The sequence below is a fragment of the Sarcophilus harrisii genome, chromosome 2, assembly GCF_902635505.1.
Source record: "Sarcophilus harrisii chromosome 2, mSarHar1.11, whole genome shotgun sequence".
Lineage (NCBI taxonomy): Eukaryota > Metazoa > Chordata > Mammalia > Dasyuromorphia > Dasyuridae > Sarcophilus > Sarcophilus harrisii.
Genome location: NC_045427.1, coordinates 488,748,302 through 488,771,697, shown reverse-complemented (window position 1 = coordinate 488,771,697; position 23,396 = coordinate 488,748,302). Strand labels below are relative to the sequence as shown.

Here is a 23,396-nt window from a genome sequence, read left to right as displayed (position 1 = left end):
AGGTCTGCTCCTCCTAATTAGATTCTTAAACCCTGGGTCCAGCAGTCTCTGACTCCCCTCATGGTAGTCTGCAGCACATCAGATCCTGGAGGCAGAGATGCCTTCTGACTGCCTTCTGCTTGTTGTCACCTTTCATAATCTCTGCTGCTCTGGAACAACCAATGGTCCAGCTTGTCTAATGGTTATTGTCTCAGTAATCATGCTGTGGGATTTATCTGGGGAGTGAATCATGTGAGAGTTCCTATCACAAACCAAAGACTGAGAACAAAAGGTCAGAGAACTATTTGATAGAGAAACAGTGTTGTTTTAGGGGACAGCGAACCAGTTTCTAAGTCAGGAAAACCAGGATTTAAATTCTGTCTTTGACAAATGTTGGTTGTGAAAGCAAATCATTTAACCTATAAATATTCTAGGCAACTAGGCCCAGAGTAAAAGTTGCAGAGATGCATCAACCTGCATTGATAGAAAGCATTACCTCTCTAAGGAATATGTATATGTGTGTGTGTATATATACTTATAAAAATGAAATCAAAAGTCCAATTCCTGTTCTAGGTTCCAATGCAATGTAGAAGGAAGAGAAACTTGAGATTTTTCGTCTTCTGGAAGAAGTCACTCTACCTTACTGGCCCCAACTGAAAATGGAACCATACTACCATCCCCACTTAGAGTTCACAACTAAAATGAACTAAATGCAAAGAGGCTTGAGCTCCACAGAGGAGAAGCATAAGTCCAGGGTTAGCTATGCAAATGTATGGCTGGACTCCTCTCTCTGGGAAGCACGAGTTCATTAGAAATACTGCAGAAAAAATTTTAGGGTCTTCTCAGCTTCTCTCAGCTATTGGTGAGATAGGCCCACCCCTGGCATATTAAAAGATCTTTTGCTTCAGGCTAGTCAGGGAGGGGTATCCCCCTTGCTAATTACAAGCCAAATGCAGCCAGGCAACATATACTGTGGTGCCGAAGGGTCTCCAGCCAGCAAGAACTCAGAGGTGTGAAAATAATGATCTTAGCAATTCACGGGTTTTCAATAACATTGCTTAGTTACAGAATGAGTGTCTTGCCTTGCTGACCTGACCCCCTTTTCCTCCCTCCTTCTTTTTCTCCCTCCTCCTATGTAGCAAACCAGAGAGCAGACAGCTGAAGGAAGATTGTCTTTGGAGAAAGAAGGTAAAGTCTAGAAGTGAAGTAGAGAAAAAAGGGGAATGAAAATTTTGGTTAGTTTTTAGTTTTAAATCACATTTAACTTGAGACTAATTCAATTCCCATCACAAAAGGGAAAAAAATGTAGTCTTTAGAATTCAATTTAATGATTAGCAAGCCCCTATTAGAGAGAAAGGCAATGGGGAGACAGAATGCAAACCCTACTCTCAAAAACCTTTTGATATAAGGGCGAAGGGTGAGGCTGAGGTGGGGAGGACAAGTATTCAAATAACAGAAACCTTTGGCACTTCCCACAGAAAAATTGCTTATCTTCCCTGTGCCCTCCCCATATTTTCTCACCATTTCTACCAATTAAATTGTTGGGTTATTTCAGCTGGGAAAAAAGACAAAGGGCTTCACATCTCATGAACTTTAAAAGTTTTGGCTCTGGACTTGAGGGAAACTTATCAGTTTGATCTGCACAGTACAGCCAACTAACTCATTGGGCATTGCCACTAAACCAGGAACCCAGGATCAAGATAAGCAACTTCCTGAACCAAACAGAAGGCCCCTAGAAAGAGTAAGAAAACATATTACCACCATCAGAAAGCCCAGAAACCCTTTCAGATCCTGCTTTTTCTTTCTTGTCAGTGTCCTGATTGGAAAAATAATCTGTCAGTCTCTACCTAAGTGCTCCACATCAGTAGTTTACCATTGATGGTGTCAAAGAAAAAAAATATGAATAATGTACTCTGTGATTTAGATTCAAATCTGTCAGGAACAATTTAATTCCATTAGAATTTATATCCAAGCCATTTTTAGTTTGGAAAAAGAAATGCCCAAACTTGTATTGTCCTTCCATACTACTTATATGACTCTCTGCTCCAAGAGATTTCAGGTAATAATCAGAATCTTAAATAAGGGTCAGATATTTAAAAATACAGTCTGGGTTAACATTCCAGGATTGAGTAATCCTACTCCCCTACATTCCTGCTGTAGCCAGTGATACAGTATAGAGAGTGCCAGGCATGGAGTCAGGAAGATTCACTTTTCTGAGTTTAATCTGGCCTCAGATGGGTAGTTATATGACAGTGGGCAAATTACTTCACCTTGTTTGCTCCAGTTTCCCCATATGTCAGATGAGCTAGAGAAGGAAATGGCAAACCATTCCAATATCTTTGCCAGGAAAACTCCAGAGGTCACAAAGAGCTGGACAAAATTGAAACTGAACAACAGCAACACATTCCTGAAGTTAAACAAAGGGACCTTCTTTCCTATTCTATTAATTTTTTTTCTCCTATTCTTTCTCCAAAGAGAAGGATAGGTTCTAGCACTAATCACTTCAGATGGGGAGGGAAGCTTTCAGGTGAACACCAAAGAATTAAATTTGAGTATTATTCTTAATAGTCTTAATACTTTTAATAAAGAAAAGCCTTTTTCTATCTTGGATCTATCAATCACCTTTCTAAGAATGGAAAAGGCTTTAGAGGAAAATATTCTTTAACATTTCTAAAGAAATTAAAAAGGAAGTTTTAAATGTTTTCACAACGGCCATAGGATTCAGAGCTGGAAGAGGCCTTAATGATCATTTATTTCTTCCTTCCCCCTTTACTTCTACAAAAGAGAAAATCAAACCTTAGAGAGCTTAAATAATTGGCCTAGGACCACATAAGCAGGTAAGAAGCAGATCTATTGTTCAGTCATGTTCTATTCTTCATGACCCTATCTGGGATTTTGCATGTATGTGTGGAGTGGTTTGCTATTTCTTTTTCCAGCTCGTTTTACAGATGAAGAAAATGAGACAAATAAGGTTGACTTGTCCAGAATCATAAAACTAGTAAAATCTGGTCTGAGACCAGATTTAAACACAGAAAGATGAGTCTCTGCTCTAGGTCAGCATTCTATCCACTGAACTACCTTAATGCCTTAAGTAGCAAAGCTTTGTCATTCAGTAAATCAATAAGCATTTATTAAGCGTACCAGCCACCTCCCATAACATACTAGGGAATACTATGTATATCCTTTCCATGGAGAATGGAAAAATATCATCAGTCTTTTTCATGTTACAGACACTGGTGTGTACATCGGGCCAGTCCACTGGCTCTACACCTGGAAGGGACCTATCACGTACTCCAGCTTTGTGGTATCATCTTCACTAAATCAAGTTGTTGTCAGCAGAGAAATAAATAAATTATATAGAGGTGTGACTGGATGTAGAAAGCAAATACTTCATGCTTCACCTCAGAATTTCCATGAACCTCTCCTTGATCTAAGAAATCAAAAGCTGATGTTTTGAAAATAAAAAGCTTTTAAAAAATAATTTAAAAAATTAAAAACTGCTCTAGAACCAAATAGAAATCTTAATGTAAAGACTTTGCAGCATCTCATTACAATGAGACGGGGTCTTACTCTTGGGAAAACTAGATAGTTGAAATTAATCAGAGCAGATATCTATAAGAAATCTTTTAAAAGCAAAAGAGAAGCTTTGGAACTTCCTTGTTAAAGGGGATTTCCCAAAGACTGGAAGCAACACCTCTTTATTTGAACTTTTATCCACTACCTCTACCTTCCCAGCTCTCCTTTTCATCCTTTCAACATCTCTCACCCTCCAACCCTCAGTAAATATGGACTGCGGGGTATGTGTATATTTTTAAGATGTTTCTAACCATTTGATTTTTTTAATTGGGCAAAGGGAGTCGGGAGAGGATGTCATCTATAACTAATAATCATGAGTTAAGAATACCACTCTCTCTCTTGGAGACAAGCTAAATCCAAAGAGACGGACAAGGTTGGAGCAAGCTCCAGCAGTATCATGCATGGGATTCCAGCCTCGAGAGGATACCAGCCCTTGTTGGATTGTCAGTCGCACCAGGAAGAGATTGAGATACCCTCTGGAAAGGCAGCGAAACTGAAGGTCCCTGAGGATGGCAGGGTCAGGGAAGGGAGCAGGAGTGAGACAGGAACCAATCTGTGGCCTCTGAAGCAGCCTCTCTTTTACCGGTTAGCCCAGGGACAGAGTCATACCCCTTAAGATGTGAACAAGGCAAGAAGGAAGGACCAGAATGTGCGGGTAATTGTGTGGTGGCTTAGTTAGTCCTGCCTGACTCCTCATGACTCCGTTTAAGGGTTTTCTTGGCAAAAATAGTGGAGTGGTTTGCCATCGCTGGGCAGCCTGCTTGGTCAATTACTGAGTTAGAAAAAACCCGCTCATCTTTAGGAAGGCCCCAAGAGAGGAGCAGAATGGGGTTTTCCAGAGAAGTTTTTTTGGTCCCCTCCTCTTGGCCCCTAAACTGTTAATTTGCCTCTGGGATTCCCCTGCATTCTCACCGAGTCCTTTATCGGAGCAAAAACCATATGATAGGGCGCGAAGCTCTCAGACTCTGCCCTGCTCTCCTGCTAAGTAAAGGAGCAGGCTAGTTAAGCTTTTGGGGTCTTTCCTTTTTCTATCTGCAAAATGGGGCTAATGATGCCCCCGTTATCTAACTCTGGGGACTGCAGTGAAGATGAATGAGCTGATGGGCCCCCAGAGGAAGCTTCGCAAAGAGAAAGGCCTGTACAGGGTGAAGCATTATCTGTTCTTCCTTCTCAGGGCCGGGACACACGGGTCCGCAAAGCTCTTGGGGTGCCAGCCCGGGGACTCCGGCCCTCCATCTCTCTCCTGTGCTGCCAGTATCAGTGGCGTTATGGTCCCGTTCGGGGTCCTCTCGCTGGGCAGCGGCGGCGGGAGATGGCGGGGGAAAGGCCCCTAGGTGGGATGGGGGGAAGGGCGGGCCCCCGGGCCGGCGTCGGGAGGCCGCGGCTCACCCCGCGCGCCTGGGACACGTCGGGAGGGTCCGGTGGGAAGGTCGGGGCTGTTGGTCTTTCGTGAGGTGGGCCAGAAACCCAAAACTTGTGGGCACGGGGGAGGGGCCTCCGCAGCCTCGGCACCCAGGGAGGGCGCGGCCCGGCTTAGCCGCGGGCGGGCCGGCACCCGCCCCGCCCCGCCCCGCCCCCTCCCTCAGACAGCTCCCCTCGTCGCATCCTCGCTCTCCCCTTTCGATCGGCAGTCAAAAAGTTCCGGCTGCCAAGCGCCCTCCCCTTTAACGGGCGCGCTGCGCCGGCTCGGGCGGCGGGGCAGCTCCGGGGAGTCGGAGCATCCCTCCCTCCCCGGCAGCCGCGGCGGCCGCCTCAGCGCTGCTCCAGCCTCCCCGCTTCTCGCGGCCCCGGAGGCGGAGGCGGGGAGGGGGCCGCCGGTGACCGCGACGCCGCGCGGGCTGCGGGGCAGCGGCCGGCTCGTGCTCTGCGCCCGCGGCGGCCCCGGCCGGCGGCCCGGATGGCGAGCGGGCGGGGGCGCCGGAGACTCGGGGCTGTCCGCCGCAGCCGGCGTTGAGCCGCCCTAGCGGGGGCTCCCCCGAGCGGGAGGGTCCCGGGGACACAGCAGCCCGGCCGGAGGAGGCGGGCGACGTGCGCGGGCCGCGCGGAGCGGCCGGGCCAGCCCCCGAGGCTCCGTGCCCTCCCGAGGCTCCGTGCCCTCCCGAGGCTCCGTGCCCTCCCGAGGCTCCGTGCCCTCCCGAGGCTCCGTGCCCTCCCGCCGCCTGCCTGCCCCCGCGGCCCTGCCAGCATGAGGAGGCTGCGGCGTCTGGTACACCTGGTCCTCTTCTGCCCGCTGACCAAGGGCTTGCAGGTAAGGCCGGGCGGGACCGGCGCGCGGGGGCCAGAAGTTTGGGGGGGGGGTCGGGGGCGCGGGTCCGGGCGTGAGGGGAGGGGTCGCCGCCGCTAGAAAGGGGCGTCCGCGGGGCTACGTCCCTTTTATTTCTTGGGGCCGTTCGATGGCGTGTGTGCGGTGCAGAAGGAAAGTCAGCCATCGACCGTAGGGTATGCTAGTGCTCCTGCTTCCTCCCCGGAGCTGCCCCGCCGCCCGAGCCGGCGCAGCGCGCCCGTTAAAGGGTCCCGCCTCGGGCCGGGGGCGCGCCGTCCTCCCGGCGCTCCTAGGAGCGGGCGTCTGCAGCCCCCGAGCTGGGGGAGATGCCTCCGGCCCGGCGCGGGAGGGCCGCCCCGCCAGGCCCGTGCCTCCCCGGGCTGAGGAGAGGGCAATGAGGAGAGGGCACGGCTGCTGCCGGGCAGCCCGGGGCCCCGCGTTTGCCAGGGGAGCTCCTCGCCCCCACTCTCCCCCGCCTCCCGCTCGTTTTCGGGGAGGGACCGGCGTGTTACCTCCAGGCAGAGCACGGGTTCTTAGCACGGGGAAGTGCAGTGCACCCCCGCGGGCGTTAACTCTTCCTTTCCTCCGGCCAAGGACAGAGGCTCTCATCTGGGCACCTTTGTTTGTAAAGACAGGTCAAGTCTGCGGTGCTTGGCAAGGAAGAGGGGGAAGGGAATGATTTGAAAAAATACAGCACAGAAATCGAGGAGGTGTCTTCCACTTATCCTAAGTTTGACAAAAAAGAGAGACTTGTGTGTGGCAGGGACCTGTGCTTTAAATAGGCAGAATACACAAGGAGACAGGACAAACATCCTCTGATACTTAGTGCTTTCCCACAGAAAAAGGGCTAAGGCTTTCCCATTGTTTATTCTTTGCATCCCTGTGGTAACGAAATAGCCAGAAATCAGCCCAACTAGGCAGAATGAAGGGAGGGAGATGGGCTAGAGGTCAGCTGCAATGATAAAGATCAATTTAATACATTTTGAACCATTTCACATGTATGCTATTGCTTCCCTTCTCAATAGATGGGGGAAGGGTTGAAGGGACAATTTGGAATTCATTTTTCAAAAAAGAATATTAAAAATCAATAAGTAACGTATTGTTGTTTTTAAAAGAAAAAAAATCAATCTGGTTTTCTGACTGGCTGAAGTTCTTAACCCTTTAAGAGCAAGACCATGGGGGGAAGTAAGGACCCAGTGCTGGAATGATTCTGACCAATAATGGGCAAGGCTTCCCGGCATACACATTCCCTCTGCTTTTCCTGTTAGAGGGCAAAGGCATAGTGGGATCCAGGGGCCCTCTTTTGTACTGAAGACCCTCATATACTAGCTGAAGGTTTAAAAAAAATGTTTATATTTATTTTATTCTAAACAGCTAACATGAAATAAAATGTGCATTCCCATATACACTGTAGTATAGAAGTAGAAGGAAGGACTTATACCTAGAACTATGAATCTCCATTATTTAGACCTTGCCTTTCTTTTAAGTATATAATTAATTCAACATACAACTTCCAAAGCTATTCTGCTTTGTTAGTGATTCTTTCTGGCTTTCCTTCTGTTTTTTCCTGCTTTTTCTTGGAGGATGGGATCCTATCTATAACTTCCCTGTCTCTCTTAAGCATCCCTTAATTGAAAGAAAAGAAGAAAATCAAAGATTTGTAACAAATATACAAATGAGCACAAGATTTCATATTGGTCATGTGCAAAATGAATCCCTCTCCTGTAGGTCTATATCTTTGAAGATTTTCTATTGAAAACATGATATGTGTACATCTATGCTGGGTTCATAAGTCAACAAGCATTTATTAAGTACCCACTATATGTCAGTCACTATGTGGAGCTCTGGGGAGATGAAGAAAAAGTAGAAAAAACAGCCCCTGTTCTCAAGGAACTCATATTCTAATGGAGAAGGCAACTTGTCTTCTTTATAGAACTTTCTTTATAGACCCAGTTCTTTATAGAACTTTATAGAACACCCAGCCTGAAATCAAAATTTGGCCTCGGTTACTTAATGGCTGTGTGACCTGGCAAGTCACTTCACCCTGTTTGCCTCAGTTTCCTCATCTGTAAGATGAGCTGGAGAAAGAAACGACAGACTGTTCTGGTATTTTTGCCCAGAAAACCCCAGATGGGGTTACAAAAAGTCAAAGACAATTCAGATAACTAAACAGCAACAGCACAAGGTACATACAGAGCCTGTGGAAGGTCACTTTAGGGGGGAGGCAGCTGGGAGGACCCAGAGGGTGAGATTAGTTTTGAAAAAAGCCAGGACTTCTAAGAATTGAATGTGAGAATAGAGAGCCAGGCCAGAGCCTGGATGATGAATGTAAAGGCCTTGAGTGGAGAGATGAGCCAGGATGTGCAAAGAACAACAGCAGACTATTAGAGTTGCTGGCCTGAAGAGCACCTGGAAGGGAATAACAAGGAAAAGGGTTAAAATACAGGAACACTTCTCACACACTTAGCACAGCAGCCAAAACCCAGCTCCAGGTTTCAAGAGCGGATGAACCTCAGATAGGTCACAGAGGGTGAAGGAGGCACTGATGCTGATGGGCGTTCAAAGGCCTGGTCAGGCCTGAGTAAGCACCGGCACACTTACTTAGGGCGACGGGAAGGCTGGCAGCCTCTTGGCCCCAGAGTCGGCAATTTCAATTGCCCGTTTCTAAATCCTTTCATTCCTGTCAGCCTCTGAATTGCCAATTGTGAGGCCTGAATGGTTTGGAGAGGAGCTCTCTTGGCGGGAGGGTCGATGGGCTTTATTTTCTTTTGGTATTTCCACCTCAAGGCTGTAGGAAGAGCAGAATTCTTTTGGCTTTTTTCTGAGGACCCAGTAGGTACCTGGGACACTGTATGTACTGGATATGAACCTGCATCATCTCAGGCTAGCGCTCAAATAAGGACCTTGAAAGAGTTAAAAATCTTGTAATTTTCTGCCACTTTGGACACTGGCTTCCTGGGCCTCCTATGTGAGGCAAAGGGAGGATGTTCCCAGGCTTGCATCCTCTTAGTGATAGTAGGGCTGGGGGAGGAGGAAAGGCCTGGCAGGCAATTATTATCCTAAGCTAAGCCTAATTAACTCAGTCTTTGCCTCCATAAGGAAAGACTGAGGGCAAACTGTCAGGAAGAGGCCTTGGGGATACAAGAAAGTCAGCAAGAGCTACTTGTCCACCAGGAAAAACAAGCAGATAAGGAAAATACACGAGCATCAGACTGGGCAGCCCCCACCCCCTTATCCCTTCCCATGCTGAGTCCTGCCTTAGCATTTCAGAACTGAGAAGACAGACAGGCCTGTATGACAGGTGGAGTAGGGCTGTGGCAAGAGATAGAGAAGACCAGCTGCCAGGAAATGCAGTTTGGTGGTAGGAGAAAACAGCCTCACTCCCCCACCCCCAACCCTTTTCTCAGTTACAAATGCTCCTTTATGGCGACTGCAAACTGAACACTCACCTAGTGCTAAGTCACTCCACAACAGAGGCCAGAAGTACCAGGAGGAACGCTCCGAAATACCCAGATGAGCCTTTGAAGAAGCTACAAGCCATGCATGCTAAATGCTCCCTGTTTCCTTTGGGGCTCTGCCCACTACTGGGGCCTGAATTCCAGGGCTTCTCCGGGGGCCCACCCCAAAGGAGGGGTGCAGATCTCATCTATATGAGTCTGACCCGGCATGGGTTTTCTTCCTGGCCCTAGTGTTGAATCTCAGCAGGACTGGAGTTCTTGCCTCTTTCCTTGGAAGAAAGCCTGCTTTCTAATAAAATGGTTAGCTTTTCACTCCTTTGGATCATTAGCCACCCCTTCCCATTCCTTGCCTCATATCATGTTCTTTTCTGGCATTGTTCACAATAACCATGGGGAAAATAGCTCAGCTGCTCTCTCCTGGGTCAGTTTCCTTAAGCCTCCTGATTTTCCTTCATTTGTTTAGTAGGCATTCTCTTAGTGTCTGTGAATGCATAATACTGGGCTGGTTTTAAAGAGAATGGAGCATAAAGATGAGAATTGTCTTATTCTCCTAAAAGCTTGGGTGTTTTGATCTCCATCACCTCCTTCCCATTGTGTTTATCTAAAAAGATGCAGGTTCTCTTTAACCCAGGATATTAGTCAGTTTGTCAAGATGCAACTTGAATAGTGGCCCTTTTCTCCTGGATTCTGATATTAGGAAGAGCCGCTGAAAACAGCAGAAATCAAAGGAACCCTTTCCTCCAGATATTTACCAAGATTCATTTGATTTCATGGGCAGAGAATTTTGTTCAAAGGGTCACTAACCAACTATGAGTGATAGAATCAATTGAATCCAACCTCTTGATTTTATAATAAGGGAAACTGAGGATCAAAGGATTAAAAATGATTTCTTTGAGATCCTATGGGAGGATAGTGGTAGAGCCAGGGCTTCTCATCCCAGTCAAGGACTCTTTCCTCCTTTCATCTAAAATGTCAGAGAATTTGAGAAAAATCAAGTCACTGAGCATTTACTAAGTACCTCTTATCTGCTAGGAGCTTTGCTAAGTACTGAAGATGCAAATAAAGGTAAAAACAGGATCTATTTTCTAAGAGTTTATATTCTAATGGGGCAGACAACATGTAAATAGCTGTGCTAAGATTCATACTGAATAAAATGTGTATGTTCCTCTGTAGGAAGCTACTCAAAGAGGAAATATATACTTGGGGGAAACTTTTGCTTACATTTCTGTCTTCTCTTTTAGTCAAAGGGCCTTGATCCTTTTTTTTTTTTTTTTTTTTTTAAATTTTTTTTCATTTAATAGCCCCTTATTTACAGGATATATACATAGGTAACTTCACAGCATCAACAATTGCCAAACCTCTTGTTCCAATTTTTCACCTCTTACCCCCCCACCCCCTCCCTCAAATGTCAGGATGACCAGTAGATGTTAAAATATATTAAAATATAACTTAGATACACAGTAAGTATACATGACCAAAACATTATTTTGCTGTACAAAAAGAATCAGACTCTGAATTATTGCACAATTAGCTTGTGAAGGAAATCAAAAATGCAGGTGTGCATAACTATAGGGATTGGGAATTCAATGTAATGGTTTTTAGTCATCTCCCAGAGTTCTTTTTCTGGATATAGCTAGTTCAGTTCATTACTGCTCCATTAGAAATGATTTGGTTGATCTGCTTGCTGAGGATGGCCTGATCCATCAGAACTGGTCATCATCTAGTATTGTTGTAGAAGTATATAATGATCTCCTGGTCCTGCTCATTTCACTCAGCATCAGTTCGTGTAAGTCTCTCCAGGCCTTTCTGAAATCATCCTGTTGGTCATTTCTTACAGAACAGTAATATTCCATAATTTTCATATACCACAATTTATTCAGCCATTCTCCAACTGATGGACATCCATTCAGTTTCCAGTTTCTAGCCACTACAAAAAGGGCTGCCACAAACATTCGTGCACATACAGGTCCCCTTCCCTTCTTTATAATCTCTTTGGGATATAATCCCAGTAGTAACACTGCTGGATCAAAGGGTATGCACAGTTTGATAACCCTTTGAGCATAGATCCAAACTACTCTCCAAAATGGTTGGATTCGTTCACAACTCCACCAACAATGAATCAATGTCCCAGTTTTCCCACATCCCCTCCAACAATCATCATTATTCTTTCCTGTCATCTTAGCCAATCTGACAGGTGTGTAGTGGTATCTTAGAGTTGTCTTAATTTGCATTTCTCTGATTAATAATGACTTGGAGCATCTTTTCATATGACTAGAAATAGTTTCAATTTCTTCATCTGAGAATTGTCTGTTCATATCCTTTGACCATTTTTCAATTGGAGAATGGCTTGATTTTTTATAAATTAGAGTTAATTCTCTATATATTTTGGAAATGAGGCCTTTATCAGAACCTTTGACTGTAAAAATATTTTCCCAGTTTATTGCTTCCCTTCTAATCTTGTCTGCATTAGTTTTGTTTGTACAAAACTTTTCAGTTTGGTATAATCGAAATTTTCTATTTTGTGATCAGTAATGATCTCTAGTTCTGCTTTGGTCATAAAGACCTTCAAGGGCCTTGATCCTTGACAGAAAATCCCATCCCTTCCTTAGAAAGAAAGGACAGAAGCAGCCACAATGCACTGAGGCAGCTTGAAGAGGCTTTTGAAAGCTGATTATTACATTTTCAGGGCAAACCTTTACACTGTGGAAATAGACAAGTACAACAAATTAGGGCTTGATTTATTGGTTTGTTGATTGCTTAGGTTTAAGAAAGAGATAGTTAAAGTTAAAAGTGTGTCAGGTGTACAATCCTCTCCTCTCCCAGAGCCAGTTTTTTAAAACAGCTTTTTATTTACAAAACATATGCATGGATAATTTTTCAACATTGACCCTTGCAAAACCTTCTATTCCAAATTTTCCCCTCCTTCCCCCCACCCCCTCTCCTAGATGGCAGGGATTCCAATACATGTTAAAATATATGTTAAATCCAATATATGTATACATATCCATACAATTATCTTGCTGCAAAAGAAAAATCGGATCTAAAAAAAAAAATAAAAAAAGGAAAACAAAAATGCAAGCAAACAACAACAGAAAGAGTAAGAATGCTATGTTGTGCCCCACACTCAGTTCCCACAGTCCTTTCCCTGGGTGTAGATGGCCAGATCCAGTTAATGATTTGCTAGCATGCCAATGGATAGAAAGCATAAATATAAGCAACACTCAAGGTTCTTAGAGACTATGAAACTGGGGCAGCTAGACTTCAGACACTTACTAGCTGCGTGACCCCGGGCAAGTCACTTTACCCCAATTGCCTTGCCAAACAAAAAAAAAAAAAGGAAAGAAAGAAAAGAAAAGCAACTGTGGGCACTTGGTTTCCTGCTACACCCCATTAGCTCCTTATTTTTAGCCAGTTGGAAGCTGGATTGCAACTCACAAAAAAGGGGGTATCACTAAACCCTTTGGCCTCTGTATTTCTTGCTTTCCTGTTTTTAGAGAGAACAGAATAATGGGGAAATAGGAATTGGTGTTTGTGGAGGTGGTGGGATGGTGGACAATGATGAGCACTGGGCATTGAGTTCTAGTGGCTTTCTGATAATCTTGAAACAAGGCTGCTCAGCACAGGCCATTTTGCTGTTGCCTGTTGGATGCACTCACGCCTCGGCTATCTACACACATCTTTGCTGAGGGCTTGGGTACGTTTGACCACTAACTGAAACTGAAAATAATACAGTTAGGGATTTACCTCGCACCTTTCCCTCAAAACTCCTGTCACACCCATCCTGTTTCCCCAGTATCCCCCATTCCCACAGATGCTGAATTTCCACCTCTGACAGGGAGGACTCAACACCCCAAAAAGGAGGGGAGGAGAAGGCAGTGCTCCAACTTTCCCACCAGACAGACAGGTCATGGGACTTGTTCAAGGTCACAAAGAACTTGAAGTCGGATCTTTCTTTTTTTTTTTTTTTTTGAAGTCGGATCTTTCATCACTTTCTCCCCAACTATTTTATTCTGCTTTTGGCCAGTGCTAGAGAGAGAGAGGAAATTGTCTTGACTGCAGGGTTCAGGGAGGGGAAGTGAGACCAGGAGCCCATTTCAGACCTCCCATGTTGGGCATTGTCATTCTACCTTCCCCAAAATGTGATTTGGGGGGGGCCTTGCAGTCGTGGTTCGGGTGACATCATCTTGCTTTATTTCCTCCATCTGCTCTGGTCATTTAGGCACACTTAGGATTTAGAGATAAGTCCTGGAGCTGGCAGGGAAGCCACACTGTGTTTATCAGGAGATCAGGTAGGCCCAGTGGTAGGTCAAGGAGCTGATGTTCCCTGGGCCTCAGAAGGGAAGCCCAGGTCTCAGGCGTCATCAGAACATGATACTTTGGCCAGATGCTGCTGGGGGAACAGAGGTGGTTTTTCTTGGAACTTTGAAATCTTTCAGTCCAAGAAAGTCTGAGGCTTTTCTTTTTGACAAGCTTTCTGTGTAATTAGATTCCCCCTTGGGCAGTCATCAGTCTAGGACACGGTTTCTGGAATAAGGCTGACCCACAGTGACATGAAGTGATTTACACTGGGAGACTGGAATTAACTTCCAGTTGGGTCATGATATAATTCCCTCAGGCCTCGTGTATTGGGATGGGAGGAGGGAGTCTAGTAAGTGGATATCCACTACCTTTACACAGAGAAAAGACTGCTGGGAAGCTCACTTGGCCCTACTTACTGCAGCAGGAAGGACCTGAAGCTGATTCCAGATGATAAGCTAATCCTAAAGGTCCTTCTTTTTCATTTCCATCAGGACCAAGGCAGTTTTCCTCTCTCCTCAACCAAAAATGTCTCTAATAGGAAAAGTCTAGTACATTACAGATATTTTCCTGATGAGCAGGAATAGAAATTAAGGAAGTTTGTGGGGGAGAGGAACTTGGTCCTGTTTCTACATAATGTAAAAACATACCTTAAAAACTACATTAAAAAATCCATAACTATATAATAAAGAATTGACTGTAGTTTTATCTATTAAAATATCATTTATTTTCTTTTTACAGAATCGTCTACCTGGAATCAAGGTGAAATACCTCTTCCTGGCATGGCTGGGCATCTTTGTAGGCAGCTGGGTGGTATACATGCATTATTCTTCATACTCAGAACTCTGCCGAGGACATGTCTGTCAAATGATCATTGTAAGTGCTGCTTTCCCCCAACCTTTGCATTTCTCCTAAGTTTGATGTGTGTGTGTGTGTGTGTGTGTGTGTGTGTATGAGAGAGAGAGAGAAAGAAACAGACAGAGTCAGAGAGAGACACAGAGACAGAGAGAAAGAAAGAGATAAAAAAGACAGACAGACAGACACACACAGACACAGAGAGAGAGGACGAGGAAAAAGAGGATGAAGTTCTCTCCAGAGAATAGTACAAATTAAAATATTGGACATATTTCATTTGTGATCTAAATGTCATTTCATCTGTCTGTAGGCAGCTGCCCTTCTTGGGTGGATAATCTCTGACTATGATAGCTTGGGACAAAAACACTGTGGAGGGTTATTGCGATTTTGTCATCTTTGTGATCTTTCACATATGAGAAGTTAAATTGATTTCTAGGTACTGATTCCCTCACCTGAACTGAGAAAATTGAACTAAGGGGCTACCTCCGACTCTAACATTCTGAGAGAGTGACTTTTCAAGTCCTCAGTCAGTGGAAGCACCTCATCCTTCTGGACGGGGGAAGCCACTGAGGGAATAGCATGAAGGGGGAGAGATGGACAGGAAGGAACAGTTGCTCTTGGGACTGCCCAGGGAAGGTGTAGAGGTGTGGAGGGCAGGACCGAAGCAGGGAATGGGGTTGGGAGGAGAGGAGAGAGACAGAGGCACATAGAGACAGAGTCATGTAGAGATTCTTCAACTTCTAGGCCTTTAATTCCTGATAAAAATTCTAGCAGATATTGCTAAAAGAATAGTTCTGAACATTTGAAAGGGAGGCAGTGATCATTAAAAAGCAGCACAGATTGACCCAGAATGGATCATGATATAGGCGGACTATTTCTTGAATCTTAACCATGGAATTTAATTATTACATGATGTCCTTGTAGACAGGATTAAAGATGTGGGCTGCAGAATAGCGAAGGTTTGTTTGTTTTTCCCAGACCTATGACTTCTTGGGTTAAGGAAATTCCAGGGAGGCAACTTTCTTTACTAAAGTAGAGCAGCAGCTTGTCTATCTTTGATCCTTTTGGTGAGTTGCCCGGGCATTGAGAGATTAAATAACCATTCTCAGTGCCTAGGATCAGGCCCCCCTCTAGCCAATCTGGTGATTCAGGTTTGTTATTAGAAAGTAATAAGGCAATTGTGGACCATAAAATACAATAAAAACAATTTTACTTGTGATAAGATTAAAAAGGATACAGTTACTAATTAAATTCAAATAAAAATCTGCTTCCCACAGCAATCCATAACATTCATTTAGGAAGGCATCCTGCTGAAACCTCTGGGGCACAATTCACCCTAGGCTGGTCTTTTTTGTCTATGGGGGAGACGGGGGTGGGGTGGGACTTTTGGAATCAGAGAAGATGCATTTGTCAGGATGTACCTGCTTCGTCTCAAAGACTTCTGGGGGTCCTCTGAGGCTGAATAGTCAGGGATTCTGTTCACCTTGGCTGTGAAGCGCCAGTGCCCTTAGCCTCTTCTCATCTCATGTCTGTGTCCTGAAATTGAAGCTTTTCATCCTGCCTTTCTTCTTCCTAGTTAGCTGCTTCTTGCTATGTGTGAATGGAAATTGTAGCATAAAGAAGGCTCCCCGAGCTCCAGGCTCTTGATAAAACTAACTCCCACTACCTAATTAATGGAGCTCAGTCTCACATCACCTTCCAGAGCCCCTGCCACCAACACAAGGAAGAGGAGAAACTTCAGCACTGTTTGCCATTGCCCTGGCCCAACAGAGTTCTAGCTAACAGACAGAATCTCCCTCGAGTCTTGTCCAGACTTGGACAAGTGACCACCTTGGAAAAGTGAGGGAGTAAAGGTGGGGTGGAAATTTTGTGCTGTTAAGAGACTTAAATGGCAATTCTGGGGCAAGGGCAGTGAAGGGGTGGGCGCGGGGCTGGAACAGGTCATCTGGTGTCAGTGGGTCCCGCAGGGGCCCACGGAGCAGCGCTAGGCTGAGGCACATGCTTACTGCAAGTTTTCTTGGTGTTTATTAATAGACATAATTACAGGGAACACTTACAAAAAATCTTCCAACCCAGATGCTAACCAGCTCTTCCCATCCCCCTCTCTCGGCACTGCAGACTTCCTACCTGCTAAGGACAAACCTACTTAGCATTCACCCCATTGCTGTAATTAGTGGGAAATCAGGGATTTCACGTGGCACAGTTGCATAGAGAAGCCTGGGCAGTGATGTGATGGTGGGGCACGAGCTGAGCGATTTCTGCTTCTCCAACACAACCATAAACACAGTAGAAATCTCTGTGGGGGACATTCTCTGCTGGGAAAAGCTACTGAGGGTGCCAGGGGTGGTGGGGCATGGGGCACGGCAGGTGTGTGTGGGAAGGCTGAGCAGGTGTCAAAATACCAAAATATAACTTCTCCTAGGAAGGCCCGAAAGCCCTCCGAGAATCTGGGGGTTTGGCCACAGGAGTCCCGTGGATCTCACCGTTACTTGGCTGCAATCTTCTGAGATCCACAGTTAGATCAGGGACACCAGAAGAGGGGAGGGCGGAGAAGGAGGGAGGAAGGAAACAGGGAAAGAGGAGGGAGGGAGATCTGAGAAAATGTCAGAGTCTGTCATCTGGCTGTCTCAGCTGGGCAAGCAGATAAGCCATTTAATATAAAGAGGGGTTGATTAAGGGGAAAGAGAAAGAAAATAAAAGTGAAGCTTTTTTCCATTAATTTGTCAGTCAATAAAAATTTTATTAAGTGACTCCTGTGTATCAGGCATTTTGCTTGGTGCTGAAGATACCAAAAACAAACAAACAAACAAACAAAAAAAAAAAAAAAAGAAAAGAAAATGAGTCCCTGCCTTCAAGGAGCTTACAATAATATAGGAGTCAATATATTAACAACTGGCTACAAATAAGCTACATACAAGATAAATAGGAAATAATCAGCCGAGTTAAGGCACTAGAATTAAGAGGGATTGGGAAAGACTTTTTTTAGAAGCTGAGATTTTTAGTAGGGACTTGAAGAAAGCCAGGGAAGCTAAGAAACAGATTTATTTATTACTAAATGCTAATCCCTGGCTTCTTCTTTTTAGACCCAACTCAATTACCACTTCCTGCCTATCCCTCAACTGCTAGAGCCTTCTCCCCTAAAGTTACTTCCTGCCCTGAACCTTGTGTGTACCTATTTATATGTATGTTATTTCCTTCTTAGAACATAAACTCTTTGAAGGGAGACCTTCTTGGCTTTTTCTTTGTATCTCCATTACCTAATATAGTGTCTGACACATAGGAAACCCCTAATAAAGGCTTGTTGGGTGGTTTAATTAGTGCTAATAATTGCTTTGGTTCCCTTCAAATTTAGAAATAGCTACCAGTGAATTACTGCCCAGTTAGTTTAGTGAATAACACTAGTATCTTGTTGCCATACCATCATAGTTCTTAGATAATCTACTTATAAAATTGATTATACTTATATATGCTTAAGTTTGTAAAATCAGAATTTTGTTCTGCTCCCAGCCATGGGCTGAATCCTAATTTTGGTCAGAAATCTTGCAAATGCATGCCAGTGACCATAAGGAGTACCAGTTGATGAGATATAAATGATTTAGAGAGGCAGCATAGAATGACGAACATTTTCTAGCTTTGTGATCATAGGAAAGTAATTTAACCTCTCTGAATCTTGGCTTCCTTCTCCGAAGTGTAGAGAAAAAAATGCTTTGCTTTGAAGCATTTTCTAGAAAATCAAATTATGGTTACTATCTGTGCAGTACATCCCCATAGCTGGCAACAGAATCCGAAGCATCATGATGCTCTTGGCAGATGCTTGCCCCAGACAGACTTCTCCCAACTGACTCCCAGAATGTATGTTCTCCAGGAATGCTAATCTTGGTCTTCCACATCTTCTACAGAACCCCTATGGGCTCCTCTGCTCTTACAGGGCAGGGTACAAAACAGGCTATGGAAAGTGAGTGAATGGTCATGATGATGGGACTAAATATTCTTAATTACTCTGCTTTAGGTCTAGTAGGACAGATTTCTTGTCTTACTAGTATATTGTCAATCCAGTCAGGAAAACCTGGGTTCAAAACCAGTTTCAGATACTTACTAGCTGTGTGACCCCAAGTAAATTACTTAAGCTCCTATTTGTCTCAATTTTCTCAAATGTAAAATGGTTTGTCTCAGTTTTCTCAACTGTAAAATGGGGATGATAGTAGCACATCACCTGTAGAGAGGATAAGATAAAAATAGTATTTTTTAAAAAGCTCTATGAATGTGGACTTTTATTATTTCTGTTTTATACTTTATTCCCCCTCTTCCCCCCCCCCCATGTATTCTGTGATTCAGTGACTTTGGTCTCCTCGCTAACACTGTCTCCCAATGAAGCATTTTCACTAGCTGCTCCTCATGTCTAGAATTCCCTCTCTCCTTATCTCTGCTCTGGCTTCCTTTGCTTTCTTCAAGTCTCAGCTAAAATCCTATTGTCTGCCAGAAGCCTTTTTTTATCCTCCTTAATGCCGGTGACTTATTTCTGGGACTATCTTCAGTATATTCTTGTTTGTATATTAATGTTTACATGTTGTTTTCTGCTATTAGATTATGAGCTTCTTGAGGACAGAAATTGTTTTTTACTTTCTCTGTATCCCCAGGGCTTACCACAGTGCCTGTCACATAAAAGTGCTTAATAAGATGCTTGTTGACTTGAGAGCAGCCAACTAGCCAGATTCTGCAGCTAGGGTCTAAAACATTTCTGGTTACTTGCTGGGAAACCCAGTGCCCTGGAAAAAGAGTAAAGGCCCCTGGGGGTAGAGGAGGATGTCATACCCTCCACATCCTTCTCACCTCTGCCCTCCCTGCCCAGGCTTTTCTCCTGCCATCAGACCTGTATCTGCCTCTGCTTTATTCAGCATATATAATAGGCTTGGGTCAGTATGCCTTTAGCATGACTACCAGCTTGGCCCTGACCCTGCTCTATCTATCCCTCTCCTGATCTAATCTCTCTTGGTCTATTTTAATGATGATGATGATGATCATTAACATTTGCATAGTTTTGTTTGTGCCAGGGAGAGCCACAGCAAACTATACTGCCAGGTGTAGAAGCTACAAATACCAAAAAAAAAAAAAAAAAAAGACAGAAGGAAGGAGGAAAGAAGGGAGGGAGGAAAGGAGAGAGGAAGAAAGGAAGGGAAAAAGGGAGGAAGGAAGAAATGAAGGAGAGAAAAGAGGAAAAGCAATCCCTTCTTATAATAAACCATTTTCCTAATAGAGGAGATATCAATACATATATAACATTTGCAGAATATAGTTAATTTATAGAAAAACAAAGTCATTAAATACAAGATGATTTGAGGGAGAATGCCAGCAGTTGAGGGGATCAGAAAAGGCTTCATGCAGAAGACGGTGCTTGAGCTATGTCTAAGGGGATTAAGAGAAGAGGGTCTTTGAGGCAGAGGTGAGGAGGGAATGTGCGCATCCAGTTACGGAGAGGGGACAGTGTATGGTGAGAAACAGAGGGAAAGTCAGTTGAGCTAGATTAAAAGATGTGAAACCGAGAGTAGCGTCCATTGAAGTTGGAATGATAAGTTAGGGTCATGTGTGAAAGCATTAAAAGCTAAGCAGAATCCTTGACTCGATAGGAAGCCACTAAAGTTGATTAACTAGGGAAGGCTAAAACTTTCCAAAATGAATAAATCCCATGAGCATAATTCACTCAGCAAGCTCGTAGGGTAGGGGTTCTTAACTTGGGATCCATTAACTTTTTTTAAATGTTGATGTCTATGTTTTAATATGGGACAGCTAAGCGCACAGAGGAGAGAGAGTAGAGTTGTGACCCGGGGAGAGCAGGAGCCCTTTGGGCACTGGGATTCGTTACAGTTTGGACTAAGTCTGGTCCTGGGAATCTTTAGAAGGGCCAGGTGGCCTTGCTGGATTAAAATGTTACACACACACATGCATATACATGTACACGCACATATTCTATGCCGCTGAACACAAAGAGAACTGCCCATCCGCAGGGGAAGAAATCTGGTTGACCATCTTCCGGCCACTGTCAATCTGCAAACACTTAATGAGTACCAAGGATGTGTCAGATACTGTGCTAAAAAGTGGACAACCAAAGACAGAAGCCAAGTGGGTCTCTACTCTCAAGGAGCTTCGGTCTAAAAGGGAAGCAAAAAACACTGTATAAAAGTTGCCGCCTGAGGCTGTTTGCTCTGGGACCCTGAGGAGAGAGCCCCTTTCCTGTGCCCTGCCGGTGATGTCTCCCAAGGTAAGAGGAACCCCTTCCCTGACAGCTCAAGGTTAAGCACACGCTTTTTAAATTCCTGGCCAGAGAGCTACTGGCCACATGCTGACTGGCATAGATGAAGCCTCTGAAGGGAAGGTTTCCTGCATGCTCCGTATCAATGCCAGAAAACGGCATTATGAATCACGGTTTCCATAAACACAGAGGGAATTCATGGCCCTGGAGGGAAACATGGAGCCAGCTTGGTTTCCCTTTGCCCAAGTGTCATTTGGCCAGTCAGCAGTTCGCCGCACCGGAGCTTTCATTGATGGAGTTCTAGCTCCAAGGTCTGTGGGTCCCTCCGGGCTCGCCGTTCCGGGCCTTCAGGGCCTTCTTTGCAATGATGGCCCCGGCCGGGGCCTGGGCCATTTCCAGTCATCCTGGTCTGTAGCTTGCCATAGATGAAGATGGGAGAATAAAGGCAGGAGACCTTGCACAGGCCCTCCCTGAATCACAACTTGCCGGCCTGTCGTGACGTAGCCTTCCTGTCATGACGTCATGGGCCTGTCGTAGTCCTGGAGAATGGAGGACAGTAACATGCACCCACACAGAGTGACCAAACTGCTCCATGACCCCGAGGGGCCGGCGTAGCTGGGAAGGGGCGCTTGGACAAGCGCCCTCTCCTGCCCCTGCCTGGGGCCAGGTTTTACTAAGTGGAAGTGATAGGCAGTGGAAGAATGTACGAGACTGATGTCACACCAAGTTTTTCATGTAACTTTGTGTGTGTTTAAGGGTAAAAAGGATAAAATGTTGGCAGTTGCTATTAGGAACTATTGAAAGATTGTCTTCGGGGGATTCCTACAATGAGTGAAGGTCGAAACCTGCCTGCTTCTAGATTATTTAATTTAGCAAAAATCTACTTTCCTTGAGAGCTGGAGGGGCTGATTCTTAGGACTCAGGCCTACTTGGCTTCTGGCCCTTGAGCCCTGAAGCTGAGCTCCAGTTCCTCAGTTCCCTTCTTTGTCAGAGCAGCTCAAGGCTTGGCTCTCTCTCCTGACTTATTCATCCCTTCCTCTTTCCTTAAGTTCTTGGGCTTAGAACAGCATATTTCAGTCCAGGAAACATACTGTCATAGCAACTGCTTATATCCATTCAGGAATTCACCTAACTCATGCTTTGAACAATTAACGACTCACCCAATGGGAGAAGAGAGAAGAAGCAGTGGTTGGTTTTTCTCCTTCCCCCATCGCAACTTAGCCTTCTCTTTCATGTCTTCAAGAGCCAAGCACAGGCAAAGGAGGAAGATTGGGGAGGGGAAAAGGAGAGAAGGAAGGGGGAGGGGTGCAGCTGGACATAGGGGAAGGCAAAGATCAATGGGCTTTCCGTTGCCAGCTGATCCCCATTGAAGGAGCAGCCAGATAGCTGTGTCATATCATTCTGAGCTTGGGGAAGGGGCTGCTAATTGTTTTCTATGTCTTGATTTAATTACTATTGAGAGTTTCTTCCAAAAAAAAAAGCAAAAAAAAAATTTTTTTTTTAAGTGTTTCTTCCTTTGTGTCTAGCTTGGAAAAGAGAGAATAGAGTGACAGCAGAGTAGAATGTTCCTTGGGATTATTTCCATATTTTTTCATCTAAATAATATTGAAATCAAATAATGGGATAATATTTATAAAGTATGTTAGCTATTATTGTTACTACTATTGAATATAGTCACCTTTGTAAAGAATGATGAATTTGAATCTTGATTCTGCTATTTATTTCTTTTGCAATCTTGGGCAAATCTGCCCAATGTCACCTAACCTTTCTGGACCTCAGTTTCCTTAGTTGTAAAATAGAGGGTTGGACTAGTTGATTTCTAAATTCCCTTCTATCTATGATACTGATTCATACCAATTATGAATGTGAGTATAGATTTCCTCCTCTGTGTCCTCTCAAGGAGCTTATTATATGATGGGGGAGCCAAATACCAAACAATTGCATGCTACATATTTCAATAGAGGATATAATATCATATGCTTAACAGTTTGTATTTTTGTTTCTCTTCTATCTCTCGCAGCAATTAGGATGGGGATAGTTGAGTTACATTTGATATAATTGTGTCATGTCATATAGAATATGATAGGACTCTCAATGATCCCTATATGATAAATTGGAGATAATCAATAGAAGGGAGGTATCACATTAAAGGGGATCTTCTTATTGAGGATGGGATTTTACCTAGGGCTTGAAGAAAACCAGGGAAGCCAAGAGGCAGAGATGAGAAGGGAGAACATTTCAGAGAGAACCCAGAAAGAAAGTGTCTTGTTTGAGAAACAGCAGGAGGCCAGTGTCACCAGATCACAGAGATCTTAGAGGAGAAATTCTTCTTCCACCTCTACTACTCCCTCCTATTTGATCATAGTTCAACTATTTATTTACTGATGAGAAAACAAGCCCAGGCCACTGACTTGTTAGTGGTGGAACTTTCAACTATTTATTTACTGATGAGAAAACAAGCCCAGACCACTGACTTGTTAGTGGTGGAACTGCAACTAAAACTGAGTTTTTCTAATTTATAATTCATTGGGGATTTGGGGGGAAGGAAGATTGTATAAGTATTTTTAATGGTAAATTATTTCAGTATGTCATTTTTATGAATATTTTAAAATGTAATTTATTTTTCTATCATCCACATTTCCCATGGTTTCCTTCTTCCCCCTTCCCAAAAGCTATCTCATATGAGAAAAAATTTTTAGCAAAACTAAGCGAGGTAATGTTG

General features: G+C 44.4%; 1 protein-coding gene across 5 annotated transcripts in view; it reads left to right on the top strand.

The window, feature by feature from the left end:
- Window positions 1-3,749: 3,749 nt before the first annotated feature.
- The window catches only part of DIPK1B (divergent protein kinase domain 1B), a 43,666-nt gene continuing 24,019 nt past the window's right edge, over window positions 3,750-23,396 (top strand). The window contains exons 1-2 of one of the 5 annotated variants that reach the window (XM_012554011.2): window positions 3,750-3,776; window positions 14,314-14,448. In XM_012554011.2, the coding sequence (XP_012409465.1) occupies window positions 3,765-3,776; window positions 14,314-14,448 (147 nt within the window). In that variant the 5' untranslated portion in view covers window positions 3,750-3,764. Of the gene's footprint in view, window positions 3,777-4,628; window positions 4,701-5,144; window positions 5,804-14,313; window positions 14,449-20,429; window positions 20,684-23,396 lie in introns of those variants that run through there. The other 4 variants (XM_023494339.2, XM_031954932.1, XM_031954931.1 and 1 more) reach the window with 4 other exon arrangements.